At 37.3% G+C, this 27149-nt stretch overlaps 2 protein-coding genes across 4 annotated transcripts in view; one reads left to right on the plus strand and one right to left on the minus strand.

The window, feature by feature from the left end:
- Window positions 1-336: 336 nt before the first annotated feature.
- Window positions 337-7104, plus strand: LOC134746081 (ovarian-specific serine/threonine-protein kinase Lok-like). The gene is made up of 9 exons (XM_063680316.1): window positions 337-643; window positions 807-936; window positions 1027-1163; window positions 2520-2644; window positions 2973-3098; window positions 4681-4884; window positions 5418-5626; window positions 5827-6028; window positions 6265-7104. The coding sequence occupies exons 1-9, from the start codon at window positions 472-474 to the stop codon at window positions 6535-6537; spliced, it is 1578 nt and encodes a 525-aa protein (XP_063536386.1). The 5' UTR covers window positions 337-471; the 3' UTR covers window positions 6538-7104.
- Window positions 7105-8478: 1374 nt separating this feature from the next.
- Window positions 8479-27149, minus strand: part of LOC134746083 (protein spinster) — a 39029-nt gene continuing 20358 nt past the window's right edge. The window contains exons 2-9 of one of the 3 annotated variants that reach the window (XM_063680319.1): window positions 19723-19919; window positions 18931-19082; window positions 17332-17532; window positions 16146-16280; window positions 13964-14225; window positions 11213-11311; window positions 10460-10649; window positions 8479-9392 (exon numbers count right to left, since the gene is read on the minus strand). In XM_063680319.1, coding sequence (XP_063536389.1) covers window positions 9328-9392; window positions 10460-10649; window positions 11213-11311; window positions 13964-14225; window positions 16146-16280; window positions 17332-17532; window positions 18931-19082; window positions 19723-19919 — 1301 coding nt within the window. In that variant the 3' untranslated portion in view covers window positions 8479-9327. Of the gene's footprint in view, window positions 9393-9919; window positions 9955-10459; window positions 10650-11212; window positions 11312-13963; window positions 14226-15336; window positions 15611-16145; window positions 16281-17331; window positions 17533-18930; window positions 19083-19722; window positions 19920-27149 lie in introns of those variants that run through there. The other 2 variants (XM_063680318.1, XM_063680320.1) reach the window with 2 other exon arrangements.

Raw genomic sequence — 27149 nt, forward strand, 5'->3', positions numbered from 1 at the left:
AGTAAATAAGAACAAAAAAAACTATACTCATCCTTTTCTTTTGGGTCCTACAAACTATAGCTTGTCAAAGGACTGGCTCATTTCAAACATAGACAGAAAATCATACTATCTTTGTCTTACACTAGTACTAGCACCCAAAAGAAAAGGATGAGTATAGTTTTTTGTTGTTATTTACTGACAATTTGGTTTGACCAACTATATATTTTGTTCCGGTTCTGTGAATGAAATACACGTATTGCCAACATCAAAAATGAAAATAACTATCCACAATAACTTGGCGCCCATTTTGCGCCGATTGAGCTTTGTTGTTTTGGATATAATCTGTTCTGTGGATCTGTGGCAAAGTTTTTACCGGTGACCGCTTTTTGTCTTTTAAAATATTTTCAATGCCTTGAGGCTAAACTAAACTTTTCCTATTTAGTATAAGTGCTAAGTTACAATAGGGACTGGGCTTCAACGTATTTTTTTAGAATGGGTGAAGAAAGCCAGGCGACACAAACCCAAACCCAGAATTCGCAGATAGAATGGAGTCAACCTACCACTCCAAGTTGCATACCGACAATATGGGGTAGACTTTATTCGACGAAACTTTCCTTGAAAGGCAAACTGTGCTGGAAAGCTTCTAGTTACCCCGAATACTATGGTAAGTGACCAATTACCATATTGATAACCAATAAATACTTACCAACTTGACCTTGTTGATTTTGTTATATTTACTTCATGGGTTTTTACTGTTGAGTGATAATAAAACAAAATATCCTTTCATTTCTATTACTTTGTCATTAAGAAAATCTTAAATTGTACAGATCTCATACAGCCAGAGTTCAGCCTTGGAAGGGCTCTTTCATGCACATTTGCTATGAAGAAAGATATAATTAAGGAAGATATCATAAAAAATATTAGCAAGCAGCATTTTATTATAAAACGTGACATGACGTAAGTAATGCTTAATTAATAATTTTATCCTGGGTGTTTTTATAACAATTACAATTATCCTATCAATATTCTTATGATTTTTATCTCCAGGGAGGCCCTTAGCCCTGCTATTATAACAGACCTGTCCTACAATGGCACTTTTGTAAATGGTGAAAAGATTGGCAAAGGCAATAGCAGAGTCCTAGATGACAATGATGAAATATCTGTGACCCATCCTGCTGTAAAAAGTACGCATTTTTTATTTTATTTTATTGCTAAAAGCATGATTTGTCCAGGAAAGATTATAAGAGTTGATGCTTTCACTCCCACTCACACACCTGCCGCAGGGGCAATATTGTATGGCAGCCGAAATTGCTCCGACCGCCGTGCAACTGGTATTGCCCCTGCGGCAGGTATGTGAGTGGCTGGCTTTAGTACTAATTATATTAATAATTATGGACAATGTGTGCTGTTCATCTGCCTACCGGAAACAGTATTTAACTGAGGTTCTCTATCTTCCAAGGTTTACTATACAGTATAGGGATTTATAGTAAGCATTGTAATGTTTTTAACACATTCATTGCTGCCCAGCCAAATAAGACATCTGTGCCAGGCCGCAAAAATTTAGTCATATGTGGTATTTTCTATAAAAAGGGACCTTATTGTTGATGGCGCTTACGCCATTATAAACGATGCTCCGACATAAATAGAATACCGCGCGACGCTGTGTGGCGTAAGCGCCATCGACAATAAATTAAATAATAATAATAATAAAAATATTTATTTCCAGTTAATGTTACAACAATAGGATAATCTTTTACAGCAAAGGTTTAAAATCTAAATGTTAAAGCCTAAGATTAACGGTGGTCTCCACACTAGGCAATGCCTGTATCGCGGTTACCAGTTTAAAGATATGTACTTAAATATATCAATTTTGACATAAAACTTTTTTTTTAATACATATATTGCCAATTACACTATGTATCTATTTATTTAAATTACGTAAGCAAAAAGGTGCACAAGTTAATAGCAGGTAAGTATTTTAAAATTTAATCTAGATGTAAACACAAAGGTTAGTTTGTGTGTGCATGTATGTGTGTGTATGTGAATGATGTGTGTGTGTGTGCGCACGCATTAAATCATAGCAAGCAAATGTAGCCTTACGAGTGAATTTGTTCTCTTGGGATCAGATACCAACCGAAGTTACTATCTACTACTATTACCTTACAACTTTTAAAATTTCTTTACATTTGTCATAACTCCAGGATACCAGAAGAGCCTGGATTTGCATTTTGGCTTGACTTAACTGACAATCTTTAATATTAATAAGGTCCCTTTTTATAGAAAATACCACATATAAAGCTGTAGTTCAACAATCCCGACTATCTGGACATCCAGCCTGGGAACGAAATCATAAAATGCCCCATAGTCGGGTTTTCGGCACTGATTGTCTTAAAGGAGTTTGCTACACACTTGTGACATCCCTGGAGTTGTAAGCCAACAAATGTCTGACCAACCCTGTTGACTGTAGTACAAATCTACCATGCTATCTCCAGACAGGTTTTCTGAGCCAACCTGTACCAAATTTTTATTTTTATTTTCAGTTTTTATTTTCAAAGACTTATTAAACGAACAGGATAAAGTGCCTACAGAAATTTCGCAGAAATACTATATCTCAAGAATTCTTGGCCAAGGAGCTTGTGGGCTAGTCAAGTTAGTGTATGACAAGGTAGGGATGGCAATAAGGATATGTTTTGATGCCGGTCTGGCCTAGTGGGTAGTGACCCTGCCTATGAAGCTGACGGTCCTGGGTTCAAATCCCAGTAAGGGCATTTATTTGTGTGATGAGCAGATATTTGTTCATGAGTCTATGTATTTAAGTATTTGTATATTATATATATCGTTGTCTGAGTACCTACCCACAACACAAGCCCACTTGAGCTTACTGTGGGACTTAGTCAATTTATGTAAGAATGTCCCTATAAAATTAATTTATTTGTTTAATGTGGCTTTACAATGACTACTACTTAACTATTTCCTTTGTATTTATTTTTCAGACAAAATGCACAAAGCATGCTATGAAAATCATCAAAAAAAGCAGAATGACTAATGGACAAGTTAATAGTCTGAATAACCCGGAGAAAATCCGGAATGAAATAAATATTATGACTGCCCTGAGGCATGTAAGTATGAACTGTATTTTAAATTATATTGTAAACCAGCTGCCCACGATTTTGCGTGGAATGATGTTTATTGATAACTACCCTATATCCTTTTCCGGGCCTCAAACTATCTCCATACCAAATTTCGTCATAATTGGTTCAGCATGAAGTTTAAGAGGTAACCAACAAGAGTTACTTTTGCATTTATAATATTAGTGGATTTTTCATACTACCCAAATAAGGGTTTGGGATTGGGACTTCAATATTATTAAAATATAATAAAAATAACTTTTATCATATTGCTCACACTTTGAAATAACCAAGTATGGTAAAGTGAAGGGTAAAGAAAGTACAATAATTGTAAGTACCTATAGAAATAAGTTTCAACTGTTACATCATTTATTATGTTAATACGATAATATATACAGGGAAGCGTCATGGGATGTGTGCTATTTTTAGTGTACATTAATGACCTCCCTAAAATTACCAGCCAAAAGTGTGTACTATTCGCTGATGACATCTCGCTGCTGTTTAGCCATCCCAAAAACTCAAGCAATTTCACCATCATTAAAGAAACATTTAGTAGATTTTCTGAATGGCTACAAGACCATAACCTAGTACTAAATACAAATAAAACACACATAATACAATTTCGGCCACACCAAAAAAATTCTATCGACTTAAAACCACTTCTAGAGGAACTCAAAATCAACGAAACGACCGACGCCACCCTACTCGGATTGACAATCGACTCACACCTCGACTGGAAAAAACACGCAGCCAAAGTCAAAGCTAAACTATCCTCTTTCCTCTTTGCATTAAGTATATTAAAGGCCAACACTCATACGGAATGCGCTCTCTCTGCATATCACGCACATGCTCAAGCTTGGTTACGCTACGGTGTCATGCTATGGGGAAATAGCACCGAGGCATATGACATATTTTTAAAACAGAAAAAATGTATCCGCATACTTGCAAATATACCGCAACTCGTAAGCTGCAAACCATACTTTATAAACTTCAAAATTCTAACTTTACCCTCTTTATATATCTTGGAAATAGCCACTTTTGTCAGAAACAACCTTCATTTGTTTAAATTCTATAATAGCGTAGGAACGATAAACTCATCCCGCCAGAACCGATACTTAACATTTACAAAAAGGGCCCATATTACAGCTCAATAATAATATACAACCAAATACCAATAAATATAAGAAATACCACAACTAACAACATTTTTACAACAAAATTAAAAGCGCTTTTAATTCAGAAAGCCTACTACTCTGTTGCAGAGTTCCTGGAAGACCAGCATGTATAAAGACAAAATTGCCCTCCACGCCATTGTATTAGTTTTAAGAACTAGCTTTCAAAACTATTTTTAAGAATATATGTGCTATACCCTGTCAGGGTCCATGTGAAACTTTATCACCTGTAACAACATATGTACCATGGTTTGCAATAAACATTTATGATTTATGATTTAATTTATATCAACGATCTTAGCACCTTGCCAAGTTGTCATTCTTTCCATACTTTCTTTGTAGTTTATTGTACACTGTTACTTACATTGTTGTATGTGCATTGTGTTTTATTTTGTTTTCAGCCATGTATTATATCTACGGAAGCAGTTTATGACTCGCGTGAAGCCGTGTACATCATCCTGGAGCTCATGCAAGGTGGTGAACTGTTCGACAGGATCACTAAACATGGACGTCTGACAGAAAAACTGACTCGCTTCCTGTTCAGGCAGATGGTGCTGGCTGTCAAGTATCTTCACTCTCAGGGCATCACTCACAGAGACCTTAAAGTATATATTTGTTTAACTATAGCATATTACAAAAATAGTAAATCAAACAAAGTGAACACTGTCTCCACAATGTTCTACCCAAAGGATAAAAACGGGACCCTATTACTAAGACTCCTCTGTCTGTCTGTCTGTCACCAAGTTGAAATTTTCACAGATGATGTATGTCTGTTGTCGCTATAACAACAATACTAAAAAGCATGTATGTACATATAGCTCTATGGGTAATAGTTAAGTTAAATATAGGTATTGAATATTTGTATGCCAGACTATGGTAAAATAAGGAATGATAATGAAAATTTTGTATACCACCTGTTTTGTACCCTTATTTATACAAATAAATATATTTGATTTGATTGATTGAAAGAACGGAACCCTCGGTGGGCGAGTCCAACTCGCACTTGTCCAGTTTTTTATTTTATCAATTTACTCAATATCTCTAAGATCTTGCTTATTTATAAATTATACCGGCATCTACAAGTTAACTATATTTTATGAATTGGCAGTCTGTATTTTTTACTCAACTTTGTTTTCAGCCTGAGAATGTGCTATTAGAGAGCAAAGATGACGAGACACTGGTGAAAATCAGCGATTTTGGCCTGAGCAAGTTTGTTGGCGAGGATAGCTTCATGAAGACCATGTGCGGGACGCCACTTTATTTGGCTCCAGAAGTATTAAAGGCGAACGGAAAAGGATATGGGCCTGAGGTTGATGTTTGGAGTCTGGGTGTCATTTTTTTCGTTTGGTAAATAACTGTAAATTACTTTAAAAGCCAAAACATGAATTCTCGTGTTCATAACATGAAGCAAGAAATAGTAATAATTAGTCTTCCGTGCAAAACTTTGTTTTGACAAACGGAACACTTATTTTATTACGATATCATTAATGACGACGCATTTTTTAACTATAGTTGACAATAATGTATTTATCGTTCTTATTTTTCAGCCTGGCAGGCTACTTGCCTTTTTCGGCGGACTATTCGGACATGTCTCTTCGAGACCAGATAGTAACGGGCCGATTTCGCTTCTCCGCGCCCCACTGGGAAGGCATTAGTCTCCGGGCCAAACAACTTATGAAGAAAATGCTGACTGTGCCAGTTGAAAGGAGAATAACACTTGACCAAATTCTGAGGCACAGTTGGATGCAGGTAAAACTTTTTTAAATCAATTGGTCTAAATATTGACAAATAAAATACCATGATTAATCCTATTTAGTACAAATATGAAAGTATTTTTAATGTTCCCAAAAGTTAGCTTATAACATTAATTACTATTAGTTATATGTATATCGAAAGCCTCTTATTTAAAAAACCGAACAAAGAAGTTTAAATCAGCATAGTGCACCATAACTGGAAAAGCTCATTTAGTCCCTATTTGTTCACAGGATGTTGATGTTATAAATAGAGTTGACAGGCTACTGATTCAATCTGTTCAAGTGAGTCAATTCAGCCAGCTTTCAGTCTCCTCGATGAACTCCGACGAAGAGAACAACAGTAACGCAGACAACGTAACTGTCATAAGGCTAGTGGCTAAAGGAAAGCGCGGTCTGAGCGACAGTTTCAGCAGTTCATGTGAACCTATCCCGAAGAAACTGAGAATAGCGCTGTCATCCATGGATGAAGACACTAGCTCAGCTAATAGCTTGAGCAGCCCATGAACCTCGAAATGTCTGATAGTATGTAAGTTTCACCAGTCACACTGTGCTCTCTTGTTAGGGGACATGTCCGTACTACGTGACCCATTTTTTACAAAAAAAAATCTCCCTTCCCCTCAGTGACCGACTCGTCCCACTTTTTTTCACGTAGTAACTAACTCAAACGTATGACTTTAAAATATATCTTTGCAAACAGAAAGTTATAGAAAAAAAATGCGTCGTGTTCCCTTACCAGACTGCAATGATGATTATTGTGATTATTATTATTTTATTTGTGATGTGTCTACCTCGTGAATTATTATAATTACCTTTATAATTGTTTGAAAATGTTTTAATTACATGTTGTATTGAATTGGGGCCTTTGAGTTTTATGACGATTATTTTACTAATTGTTAATACCATTGCAAGCAAGTGTGAAATATCTATGCAACTGCAAGAAAATACAGCAAAGGCCCTTAAATCTGTTTTTATATTTGTTGATATGATTGATTCTTATCGAATTAATATGCTTAAAAGTGATTTTTGTGCTTTGTGTATCAATAACAAGCAACATTGTTATTGTTGTCTAAATGTTTTATTGTTGTTTTAGTAAGTGTTTCATTACAAAGTGTTCATTGTGATGTTTCAAAAGAAATCCACATACACTGGGTGTACAGTAATAGAATTGATGACAAATTTTGATTAATGATATCAATCGATCAGGTTTATTTTTAGGATCAAATGTCTATATGGGACCCCATTCATTAAATTAAAGCAAAACAAAAGTCAGAAATGATAGTCAAAGTCCGACAGTCGTACTTCACTCGCGAAACGCTCCTAACAAAACGAAAAATGAACGTGACGTCAAGGTCACTGAGAGCCCATCTTGAATGTATGGACAAAACATGAAAATTGCATTTTTGTCCGTGAAATATTGCGTTTATGTATATAGTTGCTATACAATTTTTTTTTGGATAAAATGTAAGGAATCGAATGGTACCCTCACTTTTTACTTTGTGTGGAAGTTAAAAAATTACTTAAATTTTGAGTCCTGTATTTTTATATTATTTCCATATATTATTTTAATATCTACATCATTGTGATAAGTTGCTCATTGGCTATCTATGTTACTAGATTTTCTTATAAAACTCAACATGTGTCATAATCCCTATTAATGGATAACCTAACCACCAACAGAGCACCTTAGGCTGGTCCATAAAACGAACTTATATTAGGTTTAGTAAAAGTTTCATGGTTTTCGAGATACTTAATCGAACTTTTCTTTCTTTTTTAATAGCTAGCACCATACTTCGCTTTAATCACTATCTAAGCAATATCTTTATTTGTAAAGAAAAAAGAAATAAAAGTTCGATTATCTCGAAAACCATGAAACTTTTACTGTCCATTTTCTGGACCAGCCTAAGGTCTGTCGGTGGTGAGAAGGTTATCCATTAATTACTGGACACCCAGTACCTATATTTTTTTCGCGCTTTAAGGGATTATTCCCACCTGTCACTACTATTTTATTTATAGATCCTGGTAAGGGTTGGGATTTTTTTTCCCAGTAGCTACCACTGGCAACAGATGACTTATTCGGGTTTTAAGACCCGAGAATATGTCGTGCATCTCAATGTATACTTTGTATTAGGTGTATAATAACTATTTGATTTTAATACGTGAATGACGCCAGATGGAAATGACGGCGAAATGATTCCGCCTTTAAACCACCGACATTGTGCCATTTTATTATCATGTTACATGTTAAAATAATTAGTGAGTGCCGTCAAATGCGGTGACTAATGAAAACGGAGCTACTTTGATAATTAGTTAGTTTTTATTTTTTTGTTGCGTAGTTACATAATTAGGCAAACATAACGATATATAGCGTGAAAGTTGTTTACGACAGTCGTCATTAGTCATCTCATTATACGATGACTTTCCTGCTTTATTCCAATTAAAATGCGATTATAAAAAATAAATTATTTTTATTTTCTTCATTCCGCAAATTTACGATATTCACAAAATACGATTTCAGTATTACATAGTAGCTATTACCTATGTAATTTAGACATTACGATAAATTAGTTCAATACATTTCAGTCTTGCCATTCAATACAGTTTAACCTCGATCTAGTTGATTCCCACGATCTATCAATAAATTATAAGTAAAACAATAATCACACCCACGGGCAATAGATAAGCCTACAGATTTAATTAATTAAATGAGCCGATCGTAGGTAAAATTGAATACCATTTAACGTTTAAAATGTTATGAGTGTAAAAAATATATAATTATTAAAATTGTCTCATTCCAAATAAATTAGGAACATAATAATTGCAAATTTAACATTGACAATATGGAATAATCAAACTTATTAAATTAAAAAAAGAGTAACAAATGAGGTAATTATGTACCACGGCAACATCATGAAAATGCCAATCATAAAATGAAATGGTCTTCAATTGCTTGAGAATCAATATATTTCATTGAATATGTTGATTCTAATATTCTATCTCTTACATCCAGTCCCTCTTTTGCAACCAGCATGATTAAAATGCGCATTATAAATAGATCACTATCTAGAGTTGATCTTGTGATGCCTATTTGAACCTACATAATTATATATTACAATATCTCACACTAATCACACCACCGTATTTTGCCTATTCAAAATACCAAACAAATCAGTCTTTACAACGGCGAAATCAAACTGATTTCAAGCGCCTCAGTGAGTGGTGCACGACTCTGCTCACAATCAGTACGAGTACACTCACAGATCTAATTCAATGTCTTAAGGTCACTTAGGAATTAAACTATTCGCCTGCCGCGTGTTCTTGGGCATTGCTATGTGAGGGCTCCGCGCTTTGGGCTTCTGCTTCTGCAAAAAGAAATACACTTTTGAAATATACAATCCTTACAGAAAAAAATATTTCCTTTAAAAAATGTTATTATATGTATAAATAAAGAAGTCTGCTGAGCCATCCCCGATTTAGTTGGAAACATTACGTTAGTTATTTTTCATCACACTCAGTAAATGCGGAATTGCACGCAGGCTTAGCGGGAACTATAGAAAAAGCGTTTTCCCTTGGTAGTTATGAAGTTTCTAGTATTATAATTAACAGTTTTTTGTCTTTAAACTTCATTTTTGTATCGCAAGTGTGATGAAAAACATTGTGTGTAACTCAGGGCGTAGTAATATTGCAAACTCGAGTCCATAAATCGCTCCGGCAAGCCGTCGCGATTAAACTAGATACTCTCGTTTGCAATATTTAACTTACGCCCCATGTTGCACAATGTACTATTATTATAAGAAAGTACGAGTATTAGGTATATTAAAGGAATAGTCACAAAGAGACATAACACTAACACAGCGAACTCGTGCACAGAAAGCGGTCTAATGAGTTGATCAACTCACCTACGCTATACTATTTTTGAAGCAACTGAAACAATGTGAAAGATAGATTCACAACAAAACGTAAAACAAACAAAAGTTACATAACACCAAAAGTCAACGATAAATCATTATTTTTGTTAGTCTTGTTTTGTCTCAATGCGACTAAGAACCGCTACTTTCTTGAAAGGCTGAAATAAATAGCAAAAAACTCGCCCACCGAGGGTTTCGTACTTTTTAGTATTTGTTATTATAGCGGCAACAGAAATACATACATCATCTGTGAAAATTTTAACAGTCTAGCTATCACGGTTCATGAAATAAAACGGACAGTGGAGTCTTAGTAATAGGGTCACATCTTTACCCTTTGGGTACTGAACCCTAAAATCTAAGTAATGTTTTTAGCCAGTCTTGTCTTAATGCGGTTAGGGAAGTTACACTTGAGTCGCGAACATAGAAATTATTTAAAAAAAAACAAGCGTCAATGACTACTTCATACTGCAAACTACGTTTCAAAATCAAACAAAATGCATATATATGAATTCTTCACTTACCAGCTATCGCTCTGTCGACTTTTAACTTGTCCCTGACGATGTAAATGGACGTCAGCAAGAAAAATACTCCTCCGATAACTTCCACGAAACACGTAACGAACAGCGCGTACTGCAACGCTCTGAACTGCACGCTAGTGCTCGGTGACTCTTGTGGCATTGTGCCTAATGATTTTTTCAATGATTCCGATATCTGAAATAAAATAAAATGGCGTTTAGTCATCATACTGATCCGCTTAGGTATATGTACATGAATATATTTCATTACTGTGAACTATTTAGTACGAACTACTTAAGATCTACAATCATGAATTAAGTACTAATCTCAATAAACTATCATAATATAATGTAGCAAACCATTTTATTGCTCTGATGCGATCCAGACATTTGACACCACAATACACTTACTTAAGTAAAAAAAAACCGTGGGATTGTTCAACAGATTTATGTGTAGGTATTCACTCGATACAAGTTTTGAAAAAGAAATAAAACTATGAAATCGAATTATATCGCGTATATTGAATTTATAATACATCCCGACTATTCCCGACGTTTCGAACGCTTTACAGCGTTCATGGTCAACGGGTGATATCATAGTTTTGTTTCATAAGTAACTATTGCGGTAACCGAAGACAATATTTTGAAAAAAAAAAGAATTTAAATCAGGCTGCATTTTCCGTAAATTCGGCAAAAACTGTCTTCCTGGAAACCGTTTTTGCAGTTAATAATAATATTTTGACCGTTAGGAAGACTTACCACTCCAACTAAATAAGGACTGCCCGCATCCCCAAACATGTGTGATATCAGGATCTGGAACGCTTCAGCAGTAGACCGCCGTGGAGGCACCACGACATACTGAAAACATAATGTAACGGTCAGTTCCGGACATAATTTAACCTTTTGGACGCCAATGACCGATATATACGCACCGTAGGTTCAACGCCAAAGACCGATTAATCGGTCATAGACCACAGAGCAACATAAGTCTACGTGCATATGCATTAAAGTTCAATTTAAGTTTTGACACTTCGGTGACGTGGCGTCTGGATAACAGCTTTTGTGTTTGACACGGCGTCGAAAAGGTTAAAAAAACCGGCCAAGTGCAAGTCGGACTCGCGCACCGTACTTTTTCGTATTTGTTGTTATAGCGGCAATAAAAATGTCTCATCTGTGAAAATTTCAAATGTCTAGCTATCACGGTTCATGAGATACAGCCTGGTGACAGACAGACAAACGGACAGCGGAGTCTTAGTAATAGGGTCCCGTTTTTAACCTTTGGGTACGGAACCCTAAAAATGAGACGTATAACTACTAAACTAAACTAGTTTACTATAACAAAGCATACCTACAACGCCAAAACAATTACATAATTAGTAGTTCATGCATAAGATTTTCTGATCTGATGTAAAAAGAGGGGTAATTTTATTTATATTGAGATCAATCTTTATATAGGTATACTCCAATATACCAAAGATAGATATAACTCCGTAATAGATGGATACAGTCTAAGGAAAAAACGTGCCTCGAAAATCAAGAAAATTTGATTCTCGTTCAGAGGGCGCTACTAGCTTTGGCCTAATGTCGTATAGATGGCGTTAACGGTTTTAATTTTAACGCATATCAGTGAAAGAACATGGGTCAAAATCATAAAAATAATTAATGCAAATAAAAAAAATCATTTATCCATATTTAAATACATTTTATCGTATTTTTATAAATCTTCATTTTTAGTTTTAAAGTGTGTCGACAAATGGCAGTGAATTTACTGGGGTTACAAAATTTACTATGACAGTACCGCTCTAGTATAAGTTACTCTATGAATATACTGTGAACAAATTAAATTACTTTCTATGAAAATATTTTAATTAGTGTTTTTTCAAGTAGACACATTACAATTTGAACTATAAACCGAACTGGAGGCTTTGGTCATTTTTTCCTTCGTATGACATTCATTTCGGTTTTCAATCATTATAATATGTTATAAAACCTCTCATCTGTGTATAATAAGATTGATAAGGATTCCTGACCAACTTTCTCGAGAACGATTTTTTCTGCTCTATATGGCATGATCGTGGTTTGATGTGAACCTAAGATTTTTAACCACCACACATACGAAAAGGTTAAAAAATTGTTTGACGAAAACGTTTTCTTTATGTGTGGCTAATAATAATTTGCATGTGTCGCTTAACTTCAAATTCGGGTAAATCCATTCGACCCTCTCAGCAAATATCTACCCTATTACTTTTTCTTAATACCAAAATCGCATAATCTGACAGATGGATTTACCCGAGTTTGAAGTAGACTCATATAATATATTATTAATTGTATCGCTAATTCTATTCACACGCTTTGATAACAGCGCCATCTATGTAACATGGTCAATATTACTAATATCAAACATGCAAGACGCAAGCAAGTTGCGTATGTAGTACCAGCATTCGCCAATAGATGTCACTATTTTTGAATAAAATGAAATCAGTCCACTCAGCAGCTGTTGTCAGTTATAGAAAAATATTCCAATGAATATAACTATCTAAATGATTAGTATTGATATCTATCACTAAATCGTCACAACCGGGCAACAGTGGGCCGGTACGGCTTTTAATGAGTGTCTGGAGTGACTGATTCAATTTTACGCATGCAACCCAAAGCAAATAAACTACAAGTATCCATATAGAAACCCGATACACTACACATATTTACTTCATGCACCCATTTACCACGATTACAACTATACGACTACACTACAAAATCATAAGAACCAAAATGTAATTAATAAGCATCAAAATCTAGCCTTTATTCCACCAATTGGGCAACTGACACCTGACAATTTCAATTTCTGGGTCATCAAATAACAAACAAACGTTAAAAGTAGCGATTATAATGTTCGGCGGCAAATAAAATGTCAATTCAGGATAGTCCAAAGTTTCTGTTTCGGCAGGTTTCGGTATAAAAATCATGTTTCGGCCGGAGGTTCGGTTTCGGCCAAAAAACTGCCGAACCTTTCGGCCACACCGAAACTGTATTTGCGTTAGTGTGCGACCGAAGTCTCGGTATAAATATCATGTTTCGGCCGAAACTAAAGCAAACCCAGACCTCGGTTTCGGCAAAAAATCCGGTTTAGTCGGACACTATTTATAACCAAGTGTTAAACCTCTTTTAGGCTCTAAAATGCATCGAAAGCTGCTTGGGTTTATTTTTATCTACCGAGGACCATATCATATTAGTAGTCTGTGAATATCAATAATTACTCGTCGGCCAGGGCTAGGTACGGTACCCCACACTGGCGTCTTTTGAGCGGCGGCGTTTAGTCAACTCTATGGCTGGCGCTCGACGCAGCGTTGGCGCAACTACGCAGCGACGCCATTTTCCATAGCGCCGACTAGACGCCGACGCTCGAGAGACGCTATTGTGGGGTGGCCTCTACTGTTCATCGAATTGTCAGGTGGCAATCGTCACATCAGTTAAATGAGGGCATCGTTGTCTCGGACGAGAAGCCAAGCTTACCAGCGACATATCGGCCACTATTGCCCAGTTGAGATTCAAGAAGACCTCGCCGATAAACATGGCGACGAACGGTCCGTAGAAATAGTGTTCGCAGAGGACGAGGCCGAGCGTCATGGCGGGCGCGGAGAGCAGCAGGCCGACGCCGCAGATGACGGCGTGCGAGCGCGGGTAGCGCTTCACCAGCGCCGCGCCCAGCCACGCGCCCAGCGGCACGCCCAGCAGCCCCGACGTCATCGTGATCCCGCCGAAGATTAGCGACACCCTTCGTGCAATATGCAGAGTGCCGAGGTCAACACGTGCCAGTTACCAGTTACGGGGGTAGGGGGTAGGGGAACGGGTAGTTACGGCCCCGTGTTGGTTGTACGTTACTTTCGCGACTTGTTTAGTTTGATAATTGTTGGCTCCCGATCCGGACCGGAATTATTTAATTTACGATGACTAATTATTTTTTATTGAGAAATAGTGTCACTGACACTACATTATATAGAAAAGGGCATATTTTTAAATACAGCTTTTGGCCTTAATATTTTTCTGGAAGTTTTAATAAGTCGCAAAAACAATGTACTAAATATTTAACGCGGCTTTTGGACATATACTAGTTTATTATAAGTATATTGATTATTGATAGGTGATCATGTTATCAAATAAACACATTGGAAATTGTTTTGTTCAAAAGCCCTGCAATATCACGTATTCAAATGTATAGTTTGATAGCATACATGCCACCATCGTGTTTATTAATAAATATTAAAATTAAATTAAAATCAAGTTATATTTATGCTTTAGTCATAATATCATGTGGTGAGAAAATATACGATCTTATACATAAAATAAAATTATAATTATTTATAAGCGGCATTCTCTGTAAACAGCGCATGGATGACGATGGGGTCATGAAATAAGACGAGTCGTATTCAATGGAATATTTTTCTTGACATACAGGCCGGTGGACGATTTCTGCTTTAAATGCTTGCACCATACGAAACTTAGCGCCCGCATGCATATGCAAGTATAGTGGGTTTTCTGCTACAATTCATTGAATGTATGAAAACGGTTTTGCATATTCTTTAACATGGTAAATAGACTTTTAAATACATTATACTTTTTTTCATGTTAATATAATGGTAACGCGGTCTCATTAACCTTTCGACCGTCAATCGATACGTTAGATGCAAATAATATTCGAAATCAACAATTTTTTTACAACATTGTGTGAAATTGTCCTCCCGATATAGACAAAAAGTTATTTTTCGAGTTACATCTAGAAAGTATTTGTTACAAGTCTGTTTACCAAAAAATACAAAGACGCGCGTCATCCAAAACAACTTGTAAAAGTAGCAGAAAACCCTGACTCAAAGTCAGAAAACGCTCACCAATATAATATCGGCCACGATGGACCACGTCAGGTTGAGCGTGATCATGCCCAGGAACATGAGCAGGTAGGTGGTGGCCTCGTGCGCGCTCACGCACACCAGCGCCAGGTACACGAGCGGCGCGGAGGCGAGCAGCGCGAACCCGCAGATCAGCGGGTCCGAGTCCTGCCCGCTCACGCGCACGCGCGCGCGCAGGCGCTGCGCCAGCGCCGAGCCCAGCGGCACGCCCAGCGCGCCCGCGAACATGCCCACTAGCCCGAACTTGTACGACACGCTGCCGTGCCAAATCATCTATTATAGCAGGGATTCCCAAACTGTGCGCCGTACAGTAAATAGAGGCGTCGGGAGGCAATCCTCACCATGTTACCTATCTATTTCTAATAGCCTAGCTAGGTTAGGGCGCCGATTAAATTTTAAACTTGCAGGTGCGCCGCGGACTGAAAAACATTGGGAACCCGTGGATTATTACCTTGCAGGCTAATCGTAGATTATGTAGCTAAGAATGCACCTTTTTACGTTGTCACAATAGTTGAGTGTATATCCTCACCTTTTTTCTACGATTAGCTAGCCAGAAGAAATCTCCCCATAAATAGCTTGACAAAATATCTGCATCAGCATTGTACAGTTTTAGATCTTTTACTAAATATATCACTGAATTGTAAAATTATCGTGAAATATTTTTTATTTTATTTCACTACTGTTTTAATGCTAAGGATTGATTTTTTTGGTTCAATCCTTTTCCTACTGCGGCCAAATTTAGTATGTATGCCAATAGTATTTCAATGAAACATTTTATATATAACTCTCACCTCTCCAGAGTGATGTCTTGCATGTTCGGTTGCAGAGTGAGCCCGAGGAAGATGAACTGCGGGCCCCACCACGCGAGCGCTCCCGTCACGAACGCGACACACGTGAACGCTAATGTTGACAGCATGAACGACGGGCTGGAATGGCGGTGATAACGGTTATTGCAAGATTTTCAAGCTGAATGTCAACCTAAGTTTTCTTTAAAAGCTGCAAGCAGCTTAAGGCGAGTCCCAGAACAAAGCCAATAGACGAACTGTGGCGAAGAAGTTTTGAAACCCCTCGATCAGAATTCGACCGTACCTATGAAACGTACCTACATATGAAAATACGTACAATATCCGCATATTAGGTATATTAGCAGTAATAGTAGCGTATGAAACAGCTATAAGAAAATAGTCAATACTTTTGACGCATAGTCTGATACGCTACTTTTGATGCTGACTCTACTGCTACCTACACTAATTTAATTGTTGTCCATTACGAGATTCAATTGGAATTTTATATAATTGACATTGTGCGAGGGTCAAAGTGATCCAATTCAACATGTCAAACTGTTCACCCACACCTTTAATTTTACGTATAATGTTGATAAGCCAAAAAATGTTAAAGGGTATTCTTACGTCACCCTTACGTACTTCTATAACCATAATTGACTCGTCATATAATGTATTTTAAGTTGCTTTTGCTGTATGGTAAGCTTCTGCACCACCAATTGATGACATATAACTGCAATTTTTTGTCAACTTTCCGCCCACGTTTGCGTAGCGGTCTGGTCTCATACCTAGTTCTATGAGTCGTTTACGTGAGCGCCACAGTGAGGTCAGTGAGGTATTTTATACTCGTAGATCCGTTTGCCATACAGATATGAACGTAGGTGTTCTTTTACTTAACAAATTGTACGTCGAGTAATCTGGCCATTCGTAAACGTGACTACTTATATTTTCGGTGATTTTGCTTAATCATAAACCTATTTCTGAACGACTAAACGTTTTTCGGAGTCCTGAACCTGTGATGTTGATCTATAGGTACAGATACTTACTTCCTAAGAAGCGAGCGTACTAGTACGCCAGCCTTGTAGGATCTGGTTTTGATGTCTCAGGCTGTCTTCGGCCACACGATGAGCACCACCGCCACGTCGCCACGCCACATCATTTATTTATTTATATCTATTTATTATTTAATACTTACTTCCTAACAAGCGAGCGTATATCAGCCTTGTAGGACGTGGCTTTTATGTGGCTGTCCTCGGCCTGGCCGCGCTCGGGGTCCGTCATGACCCACGCGATGAGCGCCACGGCGACCGCCCCCAGGAACGGGGTTACTCGGAGACCCCAGCGCCAGTTGTGCGCCGCAGCGCCTGCCACGGACCCCACTATGTAACCGAGGCCGCTGAAATAGGAGACATTTTCTGTAAGTATACCTTCTTCAGAAAATACTTACCTCTAGGTATTATTAAAATTAAAAATCTATGGAAACTGTCTTGATTTGGCACAATTCTAGGGTGTTACTAAATGTAACTATACCGCGCAAACGCCTTGTTCGATGTTGTGGATTAAATCGCCGCTTACGCCCGGCTCTAAAAATACACGAGATAACAAGCTTATAATTCTTCCTACTAATAAGTCAACGTCCGTCTGATATAAACTTTAATTTTAGCTTTAGTGATTCGTATGTTTATTTATAGATGTTGTTTCAGAGGGGTAAGGGTTTTTAGACATAACAAAACCGATATAAAAGGACTAATAAATAAAGTCAACATCGGGTATCGTCAAGTTATCTTGGAATCGAAATAGGTTTCATTAGTACCTAAATAGGTTTGTAGGTATTCAAAATGTAACAAACTTTGTTAAAAATATGTTATGTAATATCGATTAAAATCTGTATCTCATTACAATAGGATCATTTATATTTAATAGTCAGTTTGGACAAAAAAATACAAGGTGTAGTTGAGTGTAATTTCATATGAAGTGCATTTATTTCAGCCAGGTTAGGGAAAATTGCCTGTAGTGAAGAAAATGCCGCTATTATAATAGTAGTGTCAAATTACCTACTTCTGGAAAAACAACATTAGTATCGGATCATTCATCAAAGTACGCTAATTGATATGAAGTGAAGCGTGTTCGATAATATCAATCTTATTGACATACAGTCCAAGTACAAAGCGAGAGCAGCAATCGCCTGGATCTTGCTATGCTATCTCCATACTTGGCACGGATTGGCGAATGTCCGCCCTTATCATCGTACGACCACGACAAGGGCAAAGCAATCATCGCCAAACGGAAAATAACACAAACAAATACATATAGCTCACTTAGCAACGGATATTTTTTGCCTACCTTTATATAAAATCTGATTCGATATCCGTCCGCGCGGTATTCAGTTTTTCCATTTGCCTACGAGAACATTTTAAACGGTCTTTGGAACTGAATAATCATAGTCTACAACTGGTGCAGAAAGCTACCTAGTTTATTGTTGGGCGATTGATAATAGCATTGGCTTCTAACACATCAGACAAACTGTTACTCTCATGACAAGACAGGACAGTAGGCACTATTAGGCAGTAGGGACCTATAGATACCTAAGGTATGTAAGACGATTATTCCAACCACTTTAAATTAAATAAAAACCTGCAACTTACGTAATATAAATAACACTTTCAAGGAGAAGTAGGTAACGTTATTTTAATTTAATACCTGTGCGTGGTGTTGAAAGCATTTATATAGTTTACCATCTGGCAGAAGAGATTGTTTGCAATCATCGTCGTATAAAAAAGGTTACTTTATTTACCTGCCAACGGGTATGGCGAAGTAGAAGAAGGCCAGCATCTTGGACCGCACGTTGCCGACGAACAGGTCGCTGATGATGGTCGGTGCGATTGTAGAGTAAGACGCTTCGCCGATACCAACCAGGCCGCGGAAGAACGCGAACATGCCGAAATTCTGTAACCGATAAAGTTTATCTCAGAAGGTAGTAGGTAAACTGGTTATACGCAGCAGCAACTCTACACAAAAAAAGTAATAAAATGATGTTAGTAATATAATATCAGACTAATTGAAGCGTGTGAGCTGCTTCATTTCATCCGAACTGGTACTAATCCTAATTCATAGTAGGTAGGTAAATAAAAAATACTACAGGTGCGTTAACATTTTACTAAGAAAAGGTGAACCACATGCATGGACCCCCAGTACAAGGACCTTCCTTACCAGGGCGCGTTATACATGTTTATGAACATTTCCATTAGTTATAACTAGGTAATATTAAAACAACTTGGTGATGGTAACTACGAGGAAAAACAACAACAAATTAAATTTTCTACTTGGCTAGTTTTACCGCGCAATTGAAACATTGAAATTAGTCATAAAAATTACCTCTACTACCTATTATTAATAACCTATAATATCTAATGGACAGAAAGTTAAGGACAAATTTCCTTTCCACCACCCATATAGAAGTTAGGTCAATCGAATATATGTCCTAACCGAAATCTAAATACGACATTAAAATGATTTCGGTTATTCATCAATGTATGGTAAGAAATCAGCTGACAATTTATATATAAACCTGATTTATTTAACTTACCGTGAAGAACGACCCCACGAATGTGGTAAGACTCCATAGCGCGACTCCGCCCGCCATGATCCATCTTCTCGAGTACCGGTCCCCCAGGTACCCGAAGATAGGCGCGAACACCATGTACGCCACCACGAACACCGTCTGCAGTAAGCCGGCCTGGTCATCGCGGATTGCAAATTCTTTCTTCACATCACCTAATACACCTGTAAAGATAGAAACAAAAGTAGGTCAGACTCAGATATCATGCGCAACAACATAATATGCGGCAACCAAAATATCTGGAAGAACTTAAAACGAAGCTCCTGCAAAGGAGCGGGAAGCCTAACACGTGTTTTTTAAGCTTGTCTACTCATACAGCAACATACGATTCGTTTCACGACCCTAACAGGTGTATTCGTGCGGAATAAGCCTGCACATAACTACAAGTACAAATGTGTTCTGTCATGCTCGATGTCCAATGCTCATAACAGTCCAATGCTTTCATTAGGGTTGTATTCCAAAAATAAACCAAAAGTTTGATGCTTCATTTAGTCCTTTTTCTTTAATCCTGGCCTATTTTTTGTATATCGTACGTGACAAGCTGTCATAAAGTTTTAGTGAAGTCACGGTACTTAGGCACGCCCATCGCGGGCATCGCGTGATATCATGGGCCGATTTTGGGGAGGTGCCTCTTCCCACTTGGATTAGGTGACTGTAATTTTTATCATCGATAAAACTATATGGGTAACTGACAAATAATCATGTTTTCTGGAGTGAAATACTTAATGTGTTTTTTTTAACTATGCAAAGGTATTTATTAGCTAATATGTATGCCATCGGAGCCATTAAATATGCATATCGAAGAAGAGTGACCAGCTAAAATAACTTTTTTTTACATATACTTATCTATTCTCCAACAATAATTTTGACGTAACCTCGCCATTTCAAGAAGACTAAAACTGCACGAACGAGCCTCGGGGTCTAATAAAAAACAGCTATTAACGAAACTTGACCTTGCAAAGTTGATTGGCCGACGCCGAATGGCAGAATGCGTGGCTGATGCGCCAAACAGACCTAACCGGAACTAGGTACCTACAACGTCAAGCTTTTTTTTTATAACATTGCAAGTTAAAATTTTAAGGGTTTTTCAGTGTAGAAGCTGAAATTTTCCATAATAGATACTTTAACCTAATATGAAAGGGGATGACGGAGCCACAAAGCGATTATAATGACATAAAATACAACGCCAGAGTTTGAGCTGGATAGATAGAATGGTCTCGGTGATGTATTGAATAAATAAATAAAAATTAATAAAAAAGCCTTTTATTTCGAAATAAAAGGATGTATTGAATAACTGCAAAGAAAATCGCACTCAAAAATATCTTTATATACTTTTTTGCAGGTACTGCTGGTACTAGAGTAAATCCAATAACTATGGAAGGGTGTGGCTTGCAAAACATGGAAATGCGATAACACGATGAAATACGGCAAATGGTGAAGCGATAATATAAAGAGTGGGTTATGTTCGCTAAATCGCTACTTTGAAATGATTATTGATCACTATAAAAACCGTAATAACTTATTTAATTGTAAGCTTACGCTTAACACTCTTAACAGATGTCAGTTCTGTCATTTCTAAAAGGATATATAATATATGATCTACTTTCTATACTTTCATACCTATCTACTAGTTAACCTAGGTGTCAATATTAATCATTACCACAATATGTACTTAGAAAGTTGTTAAGCCGGTAATTAAATATGAACAATAATAGCAATATCATAATAGGCAGAATTGTGTATATTAACCATGTTCTCGTTTAAAAGAAGAGATGATTTGTCTTACGGTAAAAAATGTTGAACAACGTTACCTATAACATAACACAAACGAGTGCAGTCGGTTCACTTTTGATAGGTACATGGTACATTCAACAATCAAAATATTGCGCTTGAATTTTAATATCCTTCGCCACGTCATAAAACGTAATAATACTCCCTGTTTCATCCCGTGGCTATCATGCAGACACTTCAATAAATCATTTCTTTTATTACCGGGCCCCATTGTTTGCGTCACCTTTATTTGTTGAAGCCCCGTTCTGTACCCGGTCGACGATTCATTTTATTAGTTTGCTCTTATAGTCCTATTCACAAAACATTTTCTGCTCGACATTGGTCCTGTTCCTAGTATAATTTGGCCTATAGATGCGTGACAACGATAAGTAATCGAAGCTCAGACTTAAACTGGAGGGCTTCAGGGTTGGGGCAAGCTAATGCTTTATAAACCACATCAAGAGCGTGTTAATAAAATGAAACATGAAAGAACCTCCTGATGTCCTGATAGAAGACAAGATATACCTACGATATTTATTGTGACAATGTGAGACACGCAGAAAAATATTCTAATGGTATAGGTACTTAATCATTAAATTATTGAAATTTAAGTACAGTACAATGCAGTATCCTCCAAAACAATATCGCAATATGCACAGATTGCACAGTATAATAAAATATGTACCTATTTACGTCCTATATGCACAGGTCAAATGTTAAAACAATAATTACGCAAACGAATTAATTACAATGACGACAGTAAGAAAATTAACGCATCCTTGAGTTTTTTTCATGAATTGTACTGTACAATACATCTCATCTTCTTTGTCGTTGTACTCTTTGCAGTGTCGTGGTCAACTGCTGACATCAGGCACAGATGTTGGTCGCCGTACGATTTCTCGCCATTTTACTGTACATCCCTATATTTTAATAATTGTGGGCGGAATACATAAATACCTACCTATATTCTGTTGTAATCAAATTAGTTGTTACGAGTATATTATACACGTAAGTGTATACGGTTACAGCTGAAAAGCGGGAAGGGGGCGTGTATGGCGCTAGCGCTATGATTAAAGGCGATTGCGTCAGTCGGTATGGTGTGATGTGCCATGATGTAAGCAGATTTTCACGGTCAGATCACGGTCGGTCGAGTGACGAGCGAGCCTCAATAATTTGAAAGCATAATACATCGTCCTTACTAACGAAGCCTTGAAGAGTTGAAAGGAATGTCCTAACTAAACAATCAACATCAAGTCAACCAGTTTAAAGCTGGCTATGCAGTAACTTATACATCTTACAGATATAGAGGTCCGTTACATTGGTTCTTGTAGCCGTGTGGCGTGTTAGCAGGAACAACGATCAGCAAACATCCCAGCTGATATTCTTAGTCTGATGACGGTCATTCATTATAAAAAGGAAATGTTACTGATGGATTTTTTCCACTACTCGAGATAAGAAACAAAACTAATGGCAAAATGAAAAACTTTATCTGGGTAACTACTCACGTTGTAATTAGTGAAAGCACAATCGAAGATACCATAGCTTATGGCACTTGCTAGTTACAAAGATCTATGTAGAAAGTGAGTGCTGATGGCAAACAGATTGGTTTACTGATGAGAAAGTATATACCGGTTGTTAATTTTTTTAAATTTCAACGCTTGGAAAACCGCCATGTAGAAGTGCCCCAGATAAGAATGTCTGAATAACCTAAAGGCATTCCCAGTCGGTCGGTGAATTTGTAGATGCTCTAATTTTAACTGCCCCTGATATATGAGCGTAAAATTCAATGAGAAACGTTGTATTTACGGAACAGACAAATTACAAAGCAATGTAGGTAAGTGATTTATCATAATTAATAAAATGGTTTATGACATTTTAAGCTGATAAGATTGTTTTTCATGAGAAATAACTAACAGCTGACCGTGTTATGATGACATATCAAGGTTTGTTTAGTTAATCGTAGATGCCTCATTCAAGTCTGACTGTGCTGTGAGTACCTAATTATAGTTTTGTCGTCATGATAAAGTTATCAAGATTTAAAGCGGCCTTCGTTTTGGTGACGGGCGTTCGGTCGCGTGGTACTACGTCAACGTCACTGTCATTTAGGCCGATTATTCCCATTGTGAGAGCGCAGGCTATTAGCTGTGCGATCGAGATATCCAGCAAACTGTGACCTCGAGATACGTAACATCTCGAGTGAGCGTATACTGGTTTTGCATTCAATTCAGTCGCCTGTGCTTAGTAAGCGATAGCGATAGGAATGAAACCCAAGCAGCCAAAACAATCGCGGTGGCAGCACCGGCGCGCCACGCCGGCACGCGCGTACGCAAACTTCGCATCACGCCATCACCGGCGCCCAATCAGCGCTGAGGTGACTTGCCGCACCAGACTCGAAGCATTGCAGCGCAGCGGCTCGTAACGGAACGGTAACGTGTGGTCATAGTGACGAAACGCATGTTTGATTTGAAATGCCAATATAGACGCTGACCTTCATTAATAAAAGAAAATACAATCGGTCAGCACTTCCCTATTACGACTAATGCAGATCAAAAATATATCAATGTTGGCAACTTACACAAATGTGGGGAGTAAATAGCCCTGAACTAGAGGGATGACGGGGATTAATAAAGTATCAATCACAGACATGTAATGGGATTCGGTATTTTCACGGGGGTAATAAAATCGTTTGAAAATGGGAAAGCGCGTTTCATTTCCGGCAATGGGACGGTGTTTGCTGTGGATGACGGATCGCCCCGGGGGACTATTAATGGCTAAGGATATCGATTGATGGTTATAAAAGGCGATGGTTTGGTTAACGAACACCGTATACCGTAATATACCTAACCTATAGTATAGACTGACACTTTAGAGGCTTAGATTAGAGGATTTACATCAGCTATAATGCGCTTTACTAGGATCGCGTAGCGGATGCAAAAAAGGTCTCTCGACATACTAGATTATTTTAATAATACGTGACGTGAGTGACCCGTTTTAAAATAATCTAGTATGTTTGAGTCTCTCGGGAGTTTTATAGTTAAGGTCTCTCGACGTCAATTCTGTGCAATTAGCGTTGATATATATCAATATCAAATAGGAACTACTGCAAGAATGAGCAAATAGAAAGAAAGAAAGAAGACATTTATTGTAAAAACCTTCTACAAACAGCGCCACTTCAGTTACAAAAAAGAATTTACTCACTAAACACTTAAAGCTAGGTACAATGGTAGTTATAGAAAAAGGAGTAAAGTAAGGGTTAAGGAATTACAACAAATTTTGGCGCCGCTATAGTGGCTACAAAAGGACGCCACTCAGCATATGCTCTGGTATAAATAAATACCACAGCGCTGGTTTTCTGTGGCACCCAAATACTTACCTAACGGAAAAAATATACTTCACGCGGTTTAAGAAATAAAACCATTGAAAAAAACAGTTACCGGTTAAAGATTTTTAATTTGATTTTGATGGTTATAAAAGGCGATGGTTTGGTTAACGAACACCGTATACCGTAATATACCTAACCTATAGTATAGACTGACACTTTAGAGGCTTAGATTAGAGGATTTACATCAGCTATAATGCGCTTTACTAGGATCGCGTAGCGGATGCAAAAAAGGTCTCTCGACATACTAGATTATTTTAATAATACGTGACGTGAGTGACCCGTTTTAAAATAATCTAGTATGTTTGAGTCTCTCGGGAGTTTTATAGTTAAGGTCTCTCGACGTCAATTCTGTGCAATTAGCGTTGATATATATCAATATCAAATAGGAACTACTGCAAGAATGAGCAAATAGAAAGAAAGAAAGAAGACATTTATTGTAAAAACCTTCTACAAACAGCGCCACTTCAGTTACAAAAAAGAATTTACTCACTAAACACTTAAAGCTAGGTACAATGGTAGTTATAGAAAAAGGAGTAAAGTAAGGGTTAAGGAATTACAACAAATTTTGGCGCCGCTATAGTGGCTACAAAAGGACGCCACTCAGCATATGCTCTGGTATAAATAAATACCACAGCGCTGGTTTTCTGTGGCACCCAAATACTTACCTAACGGAAAAAATATACTTCACGCGGTTTAAGAAATAAAACCATTGAAAAAAACAGTTACCGGTTAAAGATTTTTAACCGGTGTCACAGAATGTGTAAAGGTATTATGCCTCGGAGATCATGTGCTAAAACGCCCATGCACATAGTGCTGAATTTTGTGGGCATCAAATCAGTAGCATTTGTGCATCGGGAAAACACTAAGATGAAAGTTAGATATTCTGTACAGAGTACGTTTACCTGAACTATTGTATTATCTGCCTAAATCCTAATCACTCGCGACAGCAATAAAAGTCGGCACGTCCATCTAGCTGAACGCAACTAGCACTATTCTGGCGGATCGTGACAGCACGCGTGCCTAATAAACTGGGAGGGAAAAGTCACAGGAATCTTGACAAGAAAATATATATTTTACAACACGAACCAGTTAGTAAAATAACTAGGTGTTGCTCATCTCATAACGTAACAGTATGAAAATATTGTTTGACAACAAACGTTTTATTATTGGTTGCTAAACAATCGTTATCAAGTAAATAGGTACATAATTAATACTCGTGTCGGAACTCGGAACTTCTCCAGCGTAACTTTTTTGAATTGATATTGATTTTGATAAGTAAATCGTTAGGTACTCGTACATTAAATCTAATCAAGTTCGCAACATTCGCGACGGACTATGTTTTATCAATACAAAAATAACAAGATCTCATTAACCTTGTTGACCTTGTTGTTACAAACATTGCCGAAACTATCGCCATTGAAATTTTGGTGGTTATAATTATAATAACTTTGCAACAAAATAGCTACATCGATTCTTAACCTTGTGTTAGGTTGTGCTTTTGGACGAAGTACATTACCTAGAATGTCACATTTGGTTTGTATCAAAGAGGATATAATATTATAGAGCGGTACTGTCATAGTAAATTTTGTAACCACAGTAAATTCACTGCCATCTATCGACACACTTTAAAACTAAAAATGAAGATTTATAAAAGTACGATAAAATGTATTTAAAGATGGATAAAAAAAAATTTATTTGCATTAATTATTTTTATGATTTTGACCCATGTTTTTTCACTGATATGCGTTAAAATTGTTAAATAACAAACGAAACCGTCAACGCCCTCTATACGAGAGTAGGCCAAAGGTACTAGCGCCATCTGATCGAGAGTCAAATTTTCGTGATTTTCGAGGCACATTTTTTCCTTAGACTTTATCCATCTATTACGGAGTTATATCTATCTTTGGTTTGTATTGATAAACATAAAGTTCGTTTACCAAGGATTGCAACTGTGTAAGCAATTTCTGCCACGACATGTTATGTAGTTGTTGTGTAAGGTAACGTTATCCGCCAATACCAGGAACGTAATGTTCCACTAATGTTCCTTACCAAGTGCACAGACTAGCAAACCAGAATATCCGCGACGATACGCATTTTGTTTCGAGTTTACAGGTCAACCCTATACTGGTTAAACTGAGACGATGTGGTAGTGGTAAATGTAGGTAGTTCATTCATGTTACTCTGTGACACGCAGATCCACTTTCACGAACGGCGCGTAGCTCGTAGGTGAATAATTCTTTAG

The sequence above is a fragment of the Cydia strobilella genome, chromosome 12 (assembly GCF_947568885.1).
Source record: "Cydia strobilella chromosome 12, ilCydStro3.1, whole genome shotgun sequence".
Taxonomy (NCBI): Eukaryota; Metazoa; Arthropoda; class Insecta; order Lepidoptera; family Tortricidae; genus Cydia; species Cydia strobilella.

Coding starts and splice junctions, on each gene's coding strand:
- LOC134746081 (XM_063680316.1), top strand. CDS start 472: ATGGGTGAAGAAAGCCAGGCGACACAAACCCAAACCCAGAATTCGCAG. Junction 4,885..5,417: donor TCACTCACAGAGACCTTAAA/GTATATATTTGT, acceptor CTTTGTTTTCAG/CCTGAGAATGTGCTATTAGA. Junction 6,029..6,264: donor TGAGGCACAGTTGGATGCAG/GTAAAACTTTTT, acceptor ATTTGTTCACAG/GATGTTGATGTTATAAATAG.